This window comes from Salvelinus namaycush, chromosome 4, assembly GCF_016432855.1.
Source record: "Salvelinus namaycush isolate Seneca chromosome 4, SaNama_1.0, whole genome shotgun sequence".
NCBI lineage: Eukaryota > Metazoa > Chordata > Actinopteri > Salmoniformes > Salmonidae > Salvelinus > Salvelinus namaycush.
Window position 1 is genome coordinate 4,016,798 of NC_052310.1, and position 17,858 is coordinate 4,034,655.

The 17,858-nt window shown below is 44.7% G+C and overlaps 1 protein-coding gene across 1 annotated transcript in view; it reads left to right on the forward strand.

Moving 5' to 3' along the window:
* The first annotated feature begins 6,767 nt into the window (after positions 1-6,767).
* Positions 6,768-17,858, forward strand: part of LOC120045319 (cadherin-related family member 1-like) — a 42,359-nt gene continuing 31,268 nt past the window's right edge. The window contains exons 1-2 of the mRNA XM_038990200.1: positions 6,768-6,786; positions 17,428-17,526. Coding sequence (XP_038846128.1) covers positions 6,768-6,786; positions 17,428-17,526 — 118 coding nt within the window. The remainder of the gene's footprint in view (positions 6,787-17,427; positions 17,527-17,858) is intronic.

Genomic DNA, 17,858 nt, shown 5'->3' on the forward strand with positions numbered 1-17,858 from the left:
TATTGGATCAATCTGGTTTCTGTCTGTTTCAACTGACAACTATAAAGTCTTTATTGATGCACGGTACTGTTTATTCTGGTAACATCCTACTTCCTCCTTCTGTAGGGCCCTCTGGGGCATCTTTATCCGGCGGCGTTCCAAATGGTACCCTTTTCTCTTCATAGTGTATAATTTTTTGATCAGAGCCCTATGGGGAAAGGGGTTACCATTTAAGACACTACCTCAGCCTTAATTTATTACATTCTGCAACAAATCAGTTTGTCCCTATAATCAAGCTCATGAAGTAGGGACGGACGTACTACTGTACGCTGGTTCCCCAGGAATGACATCTTTTCCACATCTTTGCTCTCCTCACCGTCTTTGGTCCAGGGACGTTTGTTTAACAGAGTTCTGCATCTCTTTTCCTTTTCCACTGAAGTGTTGATTCTACGCCGTTCAAAGAAGTATCACAGCGGTCTACGCCGTGCTAGAGGCGTCACTAAAGACCCTGGCATCCGTTATCCGTCTGGCGCAGGAGTCTTAAGGCACTGCATCTCAGTGCAAGAGGTGTCGCTACAAACTCTGGTTCGATTCCAGGCTGTATCACAACCGGCCGTGATTGGGAGTCCCATAGGGCGGCGCACAATTGGCCCAGCGTCGTCCGGGTTTGGCCGTCATTGTAAATAAGAATTTGTTCGTAACTGACTTGCCCAGTTAAATAAAGGTTAACAAAAAAAGCTTTCAGCCTGCCTCACGAATGGTCCAGGTCGCATACAAACCATACCCTATTCCCTATGAAGTGCACTACTTTTGACCAGGCCCCAATAAGGAATAGGGTGCCATTTGTGATGACCCAGTCTGCCCACAGGGCCTTCAGTACAGACCAGCATATTGGAGAAAAATTGATGAATTTTCTTCCCTCAAATCCCACTCCAGCCCTCCACATGTACTCAGTTTAGAAGCTAATCAAAAGGGGACAATCACGCTTTCCCAGAAGTTTGGTTGGTGCGTAAAACCTGTACATTTAAATAAGCAAAAAGGTGTAACAGGTCCGCACTAAAAGATGTTGTGTAAAGCTTAATTTAAAATTGCGTCAGGGATGTGGCCTAGCGGTTAACAGTGTTGGACCAGTAACTTAAAAGACGCTGGTTCGAATCCCAGAGCCGTCTAGAGGAAAAATCTGTTGTGCACTTGAGCAATCACTTAACCTTAATTGCGTCTGTTAGTCGCTCATGATAAGTGTATGCTAAATAACTTAAATGTAATAGCACACAGACATTTTGTCTTTGCATCCGTCTTCTACATCAGGTCACTAACCAGAAAAGAAACGGCACATCGAACGACATGAGGTAACAAGCTCCATTCTGGTTCTGCTGTGTTTATTTGCCCAGTCTGATATGAATCAACGCTAAGCTAGCTATACTGTACTGGCAGAGAGGAGGGTTAGGTCAGGGGAGCAGAGAGTGGTTTCACTCGTATGGAGTTTCTGTATTGAAATAATGTATAACTACCTTAGACAAACGTTGACAAACGTGGGAAGCTATTGACCTGGCTGAGAAGTAAATCGTTGCATGGGCAAGTGTACTTAAAGGAGCCTGTCCAAATGGCAACCTCTTAGAAAAAAATATTGGAACCAAGACCTAAAAATAACTGATATTGGCTCAAGATGGAAGGAATGTTGAACATAACTAACGAAATTACAATTAACGAAAATGTACACTTAATCCAATATAAACTAATTTATAGAATTTATTATACAAAATCCACAACTTCTACAACACAATGGCAGAGAGTCATGTCTTAAGTAGAAAATGGACAATGACTCAATAATCCATGCTTTCTGCTATAAAGTTAAGAAGTTATGGGCAGAGTTAGAAAGTTGGCTGTCAGAAGTACTACAATGTAAATTTACTTTTAATCCGTCTGTCTGCATATTTCAAGACGTCAAATAAGGGTGCAGCGAGATACCCGATGGGTTGGACAATACTCTTCTTGTCAATTGTCTTGAAAAACGTATACTTAACTGGAAATCAACCAATCCTCCATCGTTAAGACAATGGAAAAATCATATGCTTCATTGTCTAAATATTGAAAGAGCGTTGGAGAGTGTTGGTGACTGGAACAGAATGGTGCAATTTGAGGACATGGCGGAGAGTAGTGCAGGCACTGGAGATAGGGGTGAGAACTGGTGTGTCTGGCCAGGGTGAGAACAGGTGGGTCTGGGCAACTGGTGAGAACAGGTGGATCTGGGCAGGGTGAGAACAGGTGGGTCTGGGCAGGGTGAGAACAGGTGGGTCTCGACAGGGTGAGAACAGGTGGATCTGGCCAGGGTGAGAACAGGTGGGTCTGGGCAGGGTGAGAACAGGTGGATCTGGCCAGGGTGAGAACAGGTGGGTCTGGGCAGGGTGAGAACAGGTGGGTCTGGGCAGGGTGAGAACAGGTGGGTCTGGGCAGGGTGAGAACAGGTGGGTCTCGACAGGGTGAGAACAGGTGGGTCTGGGCAGGGTGAGAACCGGTTGGGTCTGGTCAGGGTGAGAACAGGTGGATCTGGCCAGGGTGAGAACAGGTGGGTCTGGGCAACTGGTGAGAACAGGTGGGTCTGGCCAGGGTGAGAACAGGTGGGTCTGGGCAGGGTGAGAACAGATGGGTCTGGGCAGGGTGAGAACAGGTGGGTCTGGGCAGGGGTGAGAACAGGTGGGTCTGGGCAGGGTGAGAACAGGTGGGTCTGGGCAGGGTGAGAACAGGTGGGTCTCGACAGGGTGAGAACAGGTGGGTCTGGGCAGGGTGAGAACAGGTGGGTCTGAGCAGGGTGAGAACAGGTGGGTCTGGGCAGGGTGAGAACAGGTGGGTCTGGGCAGGGTGAGAACAGGTGGGTCTGGGCAGGGTGAGAACAGGTGGGTCTGGGCAGGGGTGAGAACAGGTGGGTCTGGGCAGGGTGAGAACAGGTGGGTCTGGGCAGGGGTGAGAACAGGTGGGTCTGGGCAGGGGTGAGAACAGGTGAGTCTGGGCAGGGTGAGAACAGGTGAGTCTGGGCAGGGTGAGAACAGGTGGGTCTGGCCAGGGTGAGAACAGGTGGGTCTGGGCAGGGTGAGAACAGGTGGGTCTGGGCAAGGTGAGAACAGGTGGGTCTGGGCAGGGGTGAGAACAGGTGGGTCTGGGCAGGGGTGAGAACAGGTGGGTCTGGGCAGGGTGAGAACAGGTGGATCTGGGCAGGGTGAGAACAGGTGGATCTGGCCAGGGTGAGAACAGGTGGATCTGGCCAGGGTGAGAACAGGTGGATCTGGCCAGGGTGAGAACAGGTGGGTCTGGGCAGGGTGATGTCGTTGATATTTGTATGTTGTTTTTTCTATGTATATGTTTTGTAATGTTTGGAAGAAAAAAATACATAAAATCTGTAAAGATAAATAATGACCTGGTTGAAAAATAATTAGCTGCATGGGAGGGTGTAGATAAAGGTGGGGAGGGTGTAGGTAAGGTTGGGGAGGGTGTAGGTAAGGTTGGGGAGGGTGTAGGTAAGGGTTGGGAGGGTGTAGGTAAGGGTTGGGAGGGTGTAGGTAAGGGTCGGGGAGGGTGTAGGTAAGGGTCGGGAGGGTGTAGGTAAGGTGGGGAGGGTGTAGGTAAGGGTTGGGAGGGTGTAGATAAAGGTGGGGAGGGTGTAGGTAAGGGTTGGGGAGGGTGTGGGTAAGGGTAAGGGTAACGGTTGGGGAGGGTGTAGGTAAGGGTTGGGAGGGGTGTAGGTAAGGGTCGGGAGGGTGTAGGTAAGGGTCGGGAGGGTGTAGGTAAGGTGGGGAGGGTGTAGGTAAGGGTTGGGGGGGTGTAGGTAAGGGTCGGGGAGGGTGTAGGTAAGGGTTGGGAGGGTGTAGGTAAGGTGGGGAGGGTGTAGGTAAGGTGGGGAGGGTGTAGGTAAGGGTTGGGGGGGTGTAGGTAAGGGTCGGGAGGGTGTAGGTAAGGTGGGGAGGGTGTAGGTAAGGGTCGGGAGGGTGTAGGTAAGGGTCGGGAGGGTGTAGGTAAGGGTCGGGAGGGTGTAGGTAAGGGTCGGGAGGGTGTAGGTAAGGGTCGGGAGGGTGTAGGTAAGGGTCGGGGAGGGTGTAGGTAAGGGTCGGGGAGGGTGTAGGTAAGGGTCGGGAGGGTGTAGGTAAGGGTCGGGAGGGTGTAGGTAAGGGTGGGGAGGGTGTAGGTAAGGGTGGGGGAGGGTGTAGGTAAGGGTCGGGAGGGTGTAGGTAAGGGTCGGGAGGGTGTAGGTAAGGGTCGGGGAGGGTGTAGGTAAGGGTCGGGGAGGGTGTAGGTAAGGGTTGGGAGGGTGTAGGTAAGGGTCGGGGAGGGTGTAGGTAAGGGTCGGGGAGGGTGTAGGTAAGGGTCGGGGAGGGTGTAGGTAAGGGTGGGGAGGGTGTAGGTAAGGGTGGGGAGGGTGTAGGTAAGGGTGGGGAGGGTGTAGGTAAGGGGTGGGGAGGGTGTGGGTAAGGGGTGGGGAGGGTGTAGGTAAGGGTTGGGAGGGTGTAGGTAAGGGTGGGGAGGGTGTAGGTAAAGGTGGGGAGGGTGTAGGTAAGGGGTGGGATGAAATGTTATTCTCAGATGTCTTCAGTGGCTGAGTAAAGGACTAGTGGAGTAAAGGACTGGAGGAGTAAAGGACTAGAGGAGTAAAGGACTAGTGGAGTCAAGGACTAGTGGAGTCAAGGACTAGTGGAGTCAAGGACTAGAGGAGTAAAGGACTAGAGGAGTCAAGGACTAGAGGAGTCAAGGACTAGAGGAGTCAAGGACTAGGGGAGTCAAGGACTAGGGGAGTCAAGGACTAGAGGAGTCAAGGACTAGGGGAGTCAAGGACTAGGGGAGTCAAGGACTAGTGGAGTAAAGGACTAGTGGAGTAAAGGACTAGTGGAGTAAAGGACTAGAGGAGTCAAGGACTAGAGGAGTCAAGGACTAGAGGAGTCAAGGACTAGAGGAGTCAAGGACTAGAGGAGTCAAGGACTAGAGGAGTCAAGGACTAGAGGATAGGCTGCGTCACTGGATCAATAGCGCTCTGAGAAGCTGCTCCACCCCCTTCCACTGAGCTGAGATGCCCGACGAGATGCCTGATGAGATGCCGGATGAGATGCCCGACGAGATGCCCGACGAGATGCCCGACGAGATGCCCGATGAGATGCCCGATGAGATGCCCAACGAGATGCCTGATGAGATGCCTGAAATACTGCCTATGAGAGCCAAATAGTTATTTGTAAGTCATTCTGATTATCTGTCTGTCATAATTATTGTTTGACTGATATGCCACCCTTTACAGGAGGTTGCTATAACAGTAATGGGGTCCAAAGACCTAATGGGAATGGCTGGCTCGAGTCCATACAGTCAGAGACATGGGAATGGCTGGCTAGAGTCCATACAGTCACAGACATGGGAATGGCTGGCTAGAGTCCATACAGTCAGAGACATGGGAATGGCTGGCTAGAGTCCATACAGTCAGAGACATGGGAATGGCTGGCTAGAGTCCATACAGTCAGAGACATGGGAATGGCTGGCTAGAGTCCATACAGTCAGAGACATGGGAATGGCTGGCTAGAGTCCATACAGTCAGAGACATGGGAATGGCTGGCTGAGTCCATACAGTCTTTTGACTGTGCTTTCTTTGTCTCTGTGATATTGTTTGATCCAATAATGCCCAAGTTGTAGCTTGAATATCTTAGAATTATCTTCTTTATTTTGATAATTTTTTTGCAACATTATAACCAAGAATTTGAATAAATTGAACTTTATTTTTATGGCAAACAACATGTGTACATTTGATTTCTGGATTCATGGATTAAATGCATCTCAGGAACAAATAGTCAGCTCATGTTCCACGTTGGCTATAAGGAAAAGACTCTAGGATTTTAAAATCGATACCAATAGCCACTGCACCTCCAGAAGGACACTTACTCGGCTCCGCTCAGCCGGTCTCCCTCTCCCTGGTCTCTACCTCCACCCTGTATGATCCTGACACTTACTCGGCTCCACTCAGCCGGTCTCCCTCTCCCTGGTCTCTACCTCCACCCTGTATGATCCTGACACTTACTCGGCTCCACTCAGCCGGTCTCCCTCTCCCTGGTCTCTACCTCCACCCTGTATGATCCTGACACTTACTCGGCTCCACTCAGCCGGTCTCCCTCTCCCTGGTCTCTACCTTCACCCTGTATGATCCTGACACTTACTCGGCTCCGCTCAGCCGGTCTCCCACTTCCTGGTCTCTACCTCCACCCTGTATGATCCTGACAAACCATCTTCTGCCATCAGGATGAAGAACCAAAAGAAAAAGAGAGGGTTTATTTTTCTTATCGGTGCTTATCACCATTTTTTTTGACTTGGCCCTGTTTCCCAAAAGCATCTTAAGACTAAGTTCATTGTTAGAACCTTCGTAGGAGCATCTTTAAATCTCCGCGTTTCCTAAAACTATCGTTACTAAAGTTTCTCTTGAAAATAATTGGTTATATCAATATAATGTCAAATGTATTTTATAAAGCACTTTGTACATCAGCAGTTGTCAAAGTGCTTTGCAGATACCCAGCGTAAAACCCCAAACAGCAAGCAATACAGACCCAGGACAAACTCCCTAGAAGGCAGGAACCTAGATGACCAGCCGAGTCAGATAATAACCATGAAGGTTATAGTAGAGGGTCAGATAATAACCATGAAGGTTATAGTAGAGGGTCAGATAATAACCATGAAGGTTATAGTAGAGAGGGTCAGATAATAACCATGAAGGTTATAGTAGAGAGGGTCAGATAATAACCATGAAGGTTATAGTAGAGGGTCAGATAACCATGAAGGTTATAGTAGAGGGTCAGATAATAATCGTGAAGGTTAAAGTAGAGGGTCAAATAATAACCATAAAGGTTATAGTAGAGGGTCAGATAATAACCGTGAAGGTTAAAGTAGAGGTTATAGTAGAGGGTCAGATAATAACCGTGAAGGTTAAAGTAGAGGGTCAGATAATAACCATGAAGGTTATAGTAGAGGTTATAGTAGAGGGTCAGATAATAACCATGAAGGTTATAGTAGAGAGGGTCAGATAATAACCATGAAGGTTAAAGTAGAGGGTCGGATAATAACCGTGAAGGTTAAAGTAGAGGGTCAGATAATAACCATGAAGGTTATAGTAGAGGTTATAGTAGAGGGTCAGATAATAACCATAAAGGTTATAGTAGAGGGTCAGATAATAACCATGAAGGTTATAGTAGAGGGTCAGATAATAACCATGAAGGTTATAGTAGAGGGTCAGATAATAACCATGAAGGTTATAGTACAGGGTCAGATAATAACCATGAAGGTTATAGTAGAGGGTCAGATAATAACCATGAAGGTTAAAGTAGAGGGTCAGATAATAACCATGAAGGTTATAGTAGAGGTTATAGTAGAGGGTCAGATAATAACCATGAAGGTTAAAGTAGAGGGTCAGATAATAACCATGAAGGTTATAGTAGAGGTTATAGTAGAGGGTCAGATAATAACCATAAAGGTTATAGTAGAGGGGGTCAGATAATAACCATGAAGGTTATAGTAGAGGGTCAGATAATAACCATGAAGGTTAAAGTAGAGGGTCAGATAATAACCATGAAGGTTATAGTAGAGGGTCAGATAATAACCATGAAGGTTATAGTAGAGGTTATAGTAGAGGGTCAGATAATAACCATGAAGGTTATAGTAGAGGGTCAGATAATAACCATGAAGGTTATAGTAGAGGTTATAGTAGAGGGTCAGATAATAACCATGAAGGTTATAGTAGAGGGTCAGATAATAACCATGAAGGTTATAGTAGAGGGTCAGATAATAACCATGAGGGTTAAAGTAGAGGGTCAAATAATAACCATGAAGGTTATAGTAGAGGTTATAGTAGAGGGTCAGATAATAACCGTGAAGGTTATAGTAGAGGGTCAGATAATAACCGTGAAGGTTATAGTAGAGGGTCAGATAATAACCGTGAAGGTTATAGTAGAGGTTATAGTAGAGGGTCAGATAATAACCATAAAGGTTATAGTAGAGGGGGTCAGATAATAACCATGAAGGTTATAGTAGAGGGTCAGATAATAACCATGAAGGTTATAGTAGAGGTTATAGTAGAGGGTCAGATAATAACCATGAAGGTTATAGTAGAGGCTCAGATAATAACCATGAAGGTTATAGTAGAGAGTCAGATAATAACCATGAAGGTTATTACACAACCCCCTTGGGTTGTGCCGTGGCGGAGATCTTTGCGGGCTATTCTCGGCCTTGTCTCAGGATGGTAAGTTGGTGGTTGAAGATATCCCTCTACTGGTGTGGGGGCTGTGCTTTGGCAAAGTGGGTGGGGTTATATCCTTCCTGTTTTGCCCTGTCCGGGGGTATCATCGGATGGGGCCACAGTGTCTCCTGACCCCTCCTGTCTCAGCCTCCAGTATTTATGCTGCAGTAGTTTATGTGTCGGGGGGCTAGGGTCAGTTTATTATATCTGGAGTACTTCTCCTGTCTTATCCGGTGTCCTGTGTGAATTTAAGTATGCTCTCTCTAACTCTCTCTTTCACTCTTTCTTTCTCTCTCTCGGAGGACCTGAGCCCTAGGACCATGCCTCAGGACTACCTGGCATGATGACTCCTTGCTGTCCCCAGTCCACCTGGCCGTGCTGCTGCTCCAGTTTCAACTGTTCTGCCTGCAGCTATGGAACCCTGACCTGTTCACCAGATGTGCTACCTGTCCCAGACCTGCTGTTTTCAACTCTCTAGAGACCGCAGGAGCGGTAGAGATACTCTTAATGATCGGCTATGAAAAGCCAACTGACGTTTACTCCTGAGGTGCTGACTTGCTGCACCCTCGACAACTACTGTGATTATTATTATTTGACCATGCTGGTCATTTATGAACATTTGAACATCTTGGCCATGTTCTGTTATAATCTCCACCCGGCACAGCCAGAAGAGGACTGGCCACCCCTCATAGCCTGGTTCCTCTCTAGGTTTCTTCCTAGATTTTGGCATTTCTAGGGAGTTTTTCCTAGCCACCGTGCTTCTACACCTGCATTGCTTGCTGTTTGGGGTTTTAGGCTGGGTTTCTGTACAGCACTTTGAGATATCAGCTGATGTACGAAGGGCTATATAAATAAATTTGATTTGATTTGATTTGATAGTAGAGGGTACAACACTTCTAGATTCTAATGCCAGATGGCTTTTCATGCATATTATGGATGTAGAAACACATTCATTGTGGAGGATGTGCTACAGAGTGGAAAATATATAACACAGTCATTCAGTGGCAGAGTGCAAATTGGCATGTGTCAGAGTGCAAATTGGAAGTTGCATATATTATAGTGGCAAGTAACCACTATAGTAAGTGTTGATTGGGCAATGCAACTTTGGGGCAGGAACGTTCTGCTTACATACAGTACCAATCAAAAGTGTGGACACACCTACTCATTAATAACACATATGGAATCATGCAGTAACCAAAAAAGTGTTAAACAAATCATACTATATGTTATAGTTGAGATTCTTCAAAGTAGCCACCTTTTGCCTTGATGACAGCTTGGCACACTCTTGGCATTCTCTCAACCAGCTTCATGATGTAGTCACCTGGAATGCATTTCAATTAACAGGTGTGCCTTGTTAAAAGTTATTTATGGCAATTGTTTTCCTTCCTAATGCGTTTGAGGCACATCAGTAGCATGTGTAATAATCTGATTGCTGTTAAACTAGTGCATTTGTGAAATTTAGGGTAGGGCTGCCAATTTGAATTTCCTTAATTTTTGGGCTATTGCCAACACTAACTGTTACTTAAAATGTAGGTTCTGCATTTAATATACACAATGTGCAGAGATAGTGCAATTAACATACAGTTCTAGGATGTTAGTGCAGTGTACTGTCTGGCAATTTAAATATTGTTTAATTTAACCTTTATTTAACTAGGCAAGTCAGTTAAGAACAAATTCTAATTCAAAATGACGGTCCTACCCACAGCCAAACCCTACCGACGCTAGGCCAATTGTGCGCCGCTCTATGGGACTCCCAATCACGGCCGGTCGTGATACAGCCTGGAATCAAACCAGGGTCTGTAGAGACACCTCTTACACTGAGATGCAATGCCTTAGACCGCTGTGCCACTCGGGAGCCCAATGTATAGTCCAGAAAAAAACAAGATCTGACCAAATTTTCAGAGTAAGTCTTTACCGGTATCCTAGAGGCAATATTGAGAATAAGTATTAAACACTTTCCTGGCAATTGAATCCTACTAATTGAAAAGATCTGAACCTTGTCTGAACGTCTTTATCTGCTGCCCTTTCAGTGACCCTGGGTCTAACTAGACGGCGATGTGCTGGACAGAACAGAAGGGGTCCGTCCACCTATTTCTCCACAGACAACATGGCTCTGTGCTGCGTAGCTTATAGCACCAGATGACAAAGGCTTAGTAGGATAATCCTCGTCGCCATCTGCCCATGGCCGCCCCACTCTGAACCGCCAAAATTAAACCTCAAAAACAGGGCACTGGCAACAGATGCTAACATCTGTAACTAGCAGGTGCTTCATTAGAAAAACAGATTGGTGTTCACCTGCTGCGGCAGCTGCTTGGGTTGTGTTTTAAACGGTAGCATATACTATTTATCAGGATACGTACAGTATGATACGTACCGATGACGTCGTATGTAATTTGTAACATATAGAAATGGTAGGCTGGAGATGGTTGGAACAGAGGGCAACGCTAGATGAGATGGGAAAACTTCACATGTCCTTACGATTGCTGTGGATATCTGTTGCCTTTACGTTGTTCTGTTTCAGACAGGCTCACCAGTAGTGGGTGCCAGTGTCTTTACTTGAATCCAAATCAACACATGACATTCAATACTGATAATTTGTATTTTTGAAGCATCAAAAACATCTGCATACAGTAAATTACATTGTTGTTCTTAAACAGAGAATTGACCATCAAGTGGAGGTGGGCATACAACCTTTTCAAGGATCATGTCTACATGACCGTAGTCAGGATCAGTGGGGTCTCGAGTGTGATGACTGTTAAACCAACTTACGTTCCCCAGCAAGAAAATAAATTGTCACTCAAACAGAAAGGGGAACTAACAGAGAATCACTGACAACAACCCAAACTAAACAGGAGGGGTTCTGAAATACACTCATGGAGGTGTCCACTGAAAGTTCACTGGCAACAACAAGTGCAACCGAAGACAACCACCACGAGCGACCACTAAATTTCCCCAAGAACAGGGAAACAACAGAAAAACCCACACCAAAGTAAAAGACAGGAAGCGAACCAAAAAAGCAGAACAAAACTAAACCAGGGAAATCAGATGAAAGGATTGTTTGTGTAGAAATCAAAATAGGGCGCATCAACTGAAGGTGTTAACCATCCACATCTCTCCAGACAACAGGAGGACCGGGCCAGCCACTCTTAAATGGCACCTGGGTCAGCACAGGTGAAACACCTTCCCACTAACGAGATGGCAAACCAGCACAGGTGTAACACATACTGACTAACGAGGTGACACCAATCGGCACTCCCTACGTGCTGACGAGCTATACACGCTAAAGTCCAACCTCAAAACAGAAACGGAATAAACCAAAGCCTGTAATATTACCTTACATTGAACTTGTCATTGTTTTTGTGTCTGTAGAAATATCTCTCCCACTGAGCTGGCCCATCGTGCTTTCTCTCTGTCTGCCTGTATGTCTGACATTCCCATAGACGTACAGGTGAAACTTTCCTGAATCCCTTTGGCCTAGCGAACACTTCCTCTAGTAGGCGTAGTTCAATCAGGACCGCCTGAGATGTTTACTGGTAGTTCACTTTCTCAAAATAAAAATAAAAATGACTCTGCTCTGTATTATTCAATGTACGGGCTTGTTGGGAATATTTAAAGTAACGCATAAAACAAATCAAAGGAAAGTTAATACATCACTGAGTTATAATTTCAGTGTTGAAATATAATACTAAATATCTGTATACCTTTAATTGACAAAGAAAAAGCTCATGGTAACTGCATATATTTTGGGAAGAACGTTGCAGGTGTCTGTCTGGCTGCTTCCTGTACTCTGTGTGAGCGTGTCATAGGACGTCACATTCTATTTTTAAACGTGTGAAGAGAGGAAAGGCACATGACTGCACGTCTCAGTGAGTCACTACAGTCAATATATATATACATCGCATTGGGAAAGTATCCAGACCCCTTGACTTTTTCCACAATTTGTGACGTTACAGCTTTATTCTAAAATGGATTAAATAAATAAAAATCCTAATTAATCTACACACAATACCCCATAATGACAAAGCGAAAACAGGTTTTTATACATTTTTTCAAATGTATTACAAATAAAAAACAGAAAGACCTTATTTACATAAGTATTCAGACCCTTTGCTATGAGACTCGAAATTGAGCTCAGGTGCGTCCTGTTTCCATTGATCATCCTTGAGTTTCTACAACTTGGATTGGAGTCCACCTGTGGTAAATTCAATTGATTGGACATGATTTGGAAAGACACACACCTGTCTATATAAGGTCCCACAGTTGACAGTGCATGTCAGAGCAAAAACCAAGCCATGATGACTCTTCAACCATGAGAAACAAGAGTCTCTGAGATTGAACTCTTTGGCCTGAATGCCAAGCGTCACATCTGGAGGCAACCAGGCACCGCTCATCACCTGGCCAATACCATCCCTACGGTGAGGCATGGTGGTGGCAGCATCATGCTGTGGGGATGTTTTTCAGCGGCAGGGACTGGGAGACTAGTCAGGATTGAGGGAAAGATGAACTGAGCAAAGTACAGAGAAATCCTTGATGAAAACCTGCTCCAGGGCGCTCAAGACCTCAGACTGGGGCGACGGTTCACCTTCCAACAGGACAACAACCCTAAGCACACAGCCTAGACAACACAGGAGTGGTTTCAGGCTTCTACCTCCAAGCCATAAGACTCCTGAACATCTAATCAAATGGCTACCCAGACTACTTGCATTGCCCTCCCCCCCATTCTACGCTGCTGCTACTCTGTTATTATCTATGCATAGTCACTTTAATAACTCTACCTACATGTACATATTACCTCGACTAACCGGTGCCCCCGCACATTGACTCTGTAGCTGTACAACCTGTATATAGCCTCGCTATTGTTATTTTACTGCTACTCTTTAATTATTTGTTACTTTTCTTTCTTTTTTTTGTATTTTTCTTAACTGCATTGTTGGTTAAGTAAGGAAGTGTTTCACTGTAAGGTGAATACACCTGTTGTATTCGGCACATGTGACAAATAACATTTGATTTGACAAGTCTCTTAATGTCCTTGAGTGGCCCAGCCAGAGGCTGGATCGAACATCTCTGGAGAGACCTTAAAATAGCTTTGCAGCAACCATCCAACTTGACAGAGCTTTTATAGGATCTGCAGAGAGGAATGGATTAAACAGCCTAAATACATGTGTGCCAAGCTTGTAGCGTAATACCCAAGAAGACTCGGCTGTAATCGCTGCCAAAGATGCTTTTTAACAAAGTTCTGCGTAAAGGGTGTGTGTAAATGTTATATTTATGTTTTTTTTGTTTTTTTTGCACACATTTCTAAACCTGTTTTTGCTTTGTCATTATTGGGTATTGTGTGTAGATTTATGAAAAACATGACATCTATTTTAGAATAAGGCTGTAATGTAACAAAATGTGGAAAAAGTGAAGGGGTCTGAATATGTTCCGGAAGCACCATACAGCTTCCTGAGCCTGGGGGTGTAGACTCACATGGTACCTTATTGCTTACACATGGGCCCTGGTCAAAAGCATTGCACTAAATAGGGAATAGGGTGCCATTTGAACCCCGCAGTCTTAAGCACCTTAGACTTAAAGGTTCTCTGTGGAGAACAGTCTGTGGCATATATCTCATAGCCTCTCTGTGGAGAACAGTCTGTGACAGATATCTCCTAGCCACTCTGTGGAGAACAGTCTGTGACAGATATCTCCTAGCCTCTCTGTGGAGAACAGTCTGTGACAGATATCTCCTAGCCTCTCTGTGGAGAACAGTCTGTGACAGATATATCCTAGCCTCTCTGTGGAGAACAGTCTGTGACATATATCTCCTAGCCTCTCTGTGGAGAACAGTCTGTGACAGATATCTCCTAGCCACTCTGTGGAGAACAGTCTGTGACAGATATCTCCTAGCCTCTCTGTGGAGAACAGTCTGTGACAGATATCTCCTAGCCTCTCTGTGGAGAACAGTCTGTGACATATCTCCTAGCCTCTCTGTGGAGAACAGTCTGTGACAGATATCTCCTAGCCTCTCTTTGGAGAACAGTCTGTGACATATCTCATAGCCTCTATGTGGAGAACAGTCTGTGACAGATATCTCCTAGCCTCTCTTTGGAGAACAGTCTGTGACATATCTCCTAGCCTCTATGTGGAGAACATTCTGTGACAGATATCTCCTAGCCACTCTGTGGAGAACAGTCTGTGACAGATATCTCCTAGCCACTCTGTGGAGAACAGTCTGTGACAGATATCTCCTAGCCTCTCTGTGGAGAACAGTCTCATATTTGGGGGTGAGAGCAGCAGTAGACGAGGTCTATCTAAGATGTCTGCTGTGGCTGTGAAGTAAAGAAGTACAGGTAGGATTAATACTGCTCTGAGCAACCTGGACTCAGGGGTAAACGTAACATAGTAAATGTAAATCCGGGACAAAAGTCCAAATAGTTTGATACAGTATGCTAATATTCTTTAGCTAGGTTTAGCTAGCCCATAAAGTGCATTTGGAAAGTATTCATACCCCTTGACTTTTTCCACATTTTGTTACATTACAGCCTTATTCTAAAATGTATTACATGTTTTTTCCCCTCATCAATCTACACACAATACCTCATAATGACAAAGCGAAGACAGATTTTTTTAAATGTTTGCAAATGTATAAAAAAAAAAACCCAGATACCTAATTTACAAAAGTATTCAAACCCTTTGCTATGAGACTTTACATTTAGCTCATGTGCATCCTGTTTCCGTTGATCATTCTTGAGATGTTTCTACAACTTGATTGGAGTCCACCTGTGGTAAATTCAATTGATTGGACATGATTTCGAAAAAGCCACACAACTGTCTATATAAGGTTAAACAGGTGACAGAGCAAAAACCAAGCCATGAGGTCGATGGAATTGTCCGTAGAGCACCGAGACAGGATTGTGTCGAGGCAAAGATCTGGGGAAGGGTACTAAAAAATGTTTGCAGCATTGAAAATCCCCAATAACACAGTTGCCTCCATCATTCTTAAATGGAGGAAGTTTGGAACCACCAAGACTCTTCCTAAAGCTGGCCACTCGGCCAAACTGAACAATCAGGGGAGAAGGGCCTTTGTCAAGGAGGTGACCAAGAACCCGATTGTCGTTCTGAAAGAGCTCTAGAGTTCCTCTGTGGAGATGGGAGAAGCTTACAGAAGGACAACCATCTCTGCAGCACTCCACCAATCAGGCCTTTATGGTAAAGTGGCCAGACGGAAGCCACTCCTCAGTAAAAGGCACATGACAGCCCGCTTGGATTTTGCCTAAATGCACCTAAAGGACTCTCAGACCATGAGAAACAAAATTCTTTGCTCTGATGAAACCAAGATTGAATTCTTTGGCTTGAATCCCAAGCGTCACATCTGGAGGAAACCTGGCATCATCCCTACAATGAAGCATGGTTGTGGCAGCATCATGCTGTGGGGATGTTTTTCAGCGGCAGGAACTGGGAGACTAGTCAGGATGGATGGAAAGATGAATGGAGAAATGTACAGAGAGATCCTTGATAAAAACCTTCTCTAGAGCACTCAGGACCTCAGACTGGGGCAAAGGTTCCCCTTCCAACAGGACAACGACGTTAAGCACACAGCCAAGACAATGCAGGAGTGGCTTCGGGACAAGTCTCTGAATGTCCTTGAGTGGCCCAGCCAGAGCCCAGACTTGAACCCAATCGAACATCTCTGGAGAGACCTGAAAAATAGCTGTGCAGCGACGCTCCCCATCCAACCTGACAGAGCTTGAGAGGATCTGCAGAGAAGAATGAGAGAAACTCCACAAATACAGTTGTGCCAAGCTTGTAGCGTCATACCCAAGAAGACTCAAGGCTGTAATCGCTGCCAAAGGTTCTTCAACAAAAGTACTGAGTAAAGGGTCTGAATACTTATGTAAATGTGATATTTAAGTCATTTTGTTATATATTTTTTGCAACAATTTCTATAAACCTGTTTTTGCTTTGTCATTATGGGGTATTGTGTGTAGATTAATGAGGGAAAAAACTATTGAATCCATTTTAAAATAAAGCTGTAACATAACAAAATGTGGAAATAGTCAAGGGGTCTGAATACTTTCCGAATGCTCTGTATGTTACGTTTCGTATGGTATGTATTCATTTGTGGATGTCCATCATCCATTTCCTATGATATGTTACAAATTACAACGCATATGATATATTACTAATTGCAATTGGTACAATATGTGAGAAATTTGCTAAACATATGATATGGTACGAAATTCCAATATTATGTCACTAATGTTCCCTAGGTGGCTAACGTTATCTAGGCTAGGGGTTAATGTTAGGGTTACGGTTAGGGGAAGGGTTAAGTAGTTAAAAAGTAGTAACTCATTGCAAATTTGCTAATTAGCTTAAATGCTAAAGTTGTCCGTGATGAGATTCGAACACACTACCTTTGGCATGCTAGACGTTCACGTTATACGCCCACCCATTCACCCCGACCAACCAACCAACCTACTTTAATTTTTGCCTTAAGTAACCTCCTGTCTTATGTAACCATACCAAACATAACATATCATACTAATTTGAGTTTCCTGGATTTACAATTTACTATGTTACGTCTAGCCTATGAGACCAGGCTGCTCTGAGAGACTGCTCCGGCTTCTTACACTGAGCTGAGCCGTCTTGTGAGATGCCTGGCATACTGTAGACACCTCCAGAAGGACACTGACTCCGTTCCACTCAGCCTCAGCCGGTCTCTCTCTTCCTGGTCTCTACCTCCACCCTGTATGACCCTGACAAACCGTCTTCTGCCATCACGATGAAGAACCAAAAGAAAAAGAGAGGGTTTATTTTTCTCTTAGTCTTCTTGGTTACTCTTCCTCCCTCTTTGGGTATGTTTTATTTTCTCTGTCGTGGTCTTTGTCTTGATATTGTGAGTTCACTGGGTTTCCTTTACCATCTTTTAGATAATACCATTCTCTTAACCTCTTTTGACTTTGAACTGTCTTGTTTCTCTCTGCTTTCCTGCCATTTCAGGAAGTGAGTACAATAATTAAAATTGAATATTCAGATAAATAGGACCACAGGTGTCAGAAGTATTGAATTGATTACGACAGCATGTGTTATAATTTCTGTACTGTATAAAAGTTTACTCGTTATCCATAGATTGTCATCTATCTTTTTGCGATTGTGAATAGGCTTGATAGTGCTGCTATGTTATAAGTGTGACACATTTCGATTCATTTGTTCTTCGCCACCAGGGCAAACGTCAGACTATGCTCCCTATTTCTACGACAACGGACCGAGCAGCACCAATGGGAACATGGCTCTCTTCAGTATCTCAGAAGACACACCAGTCGGTAAGTGTTGTAAACAGTTACATAAGTGAGATGATTATTTATTTAATTATTCAATTGAGTCAGTGAAGTTGTGAATTGATAATATACAGTATGTCTTGTGATTTACAAATAGCATGGATAATGTGGCTAAATTAAAAGAAAATCACGGTGTGATGGATTTTGTGTTTCAAGAGCAGCGTTATACAGTAACTAATGATCAGACCTGGGTTCAAATACTATTTGTAATAATTTCAAATAGTTGATGTGTGCTTCGTTGAGCTTGTCTATCTTCGTTGACCAACAGAATAGTCCCAAAACTGCAAACCCTGCACTCCATGCAGGCGAGAGCAAAC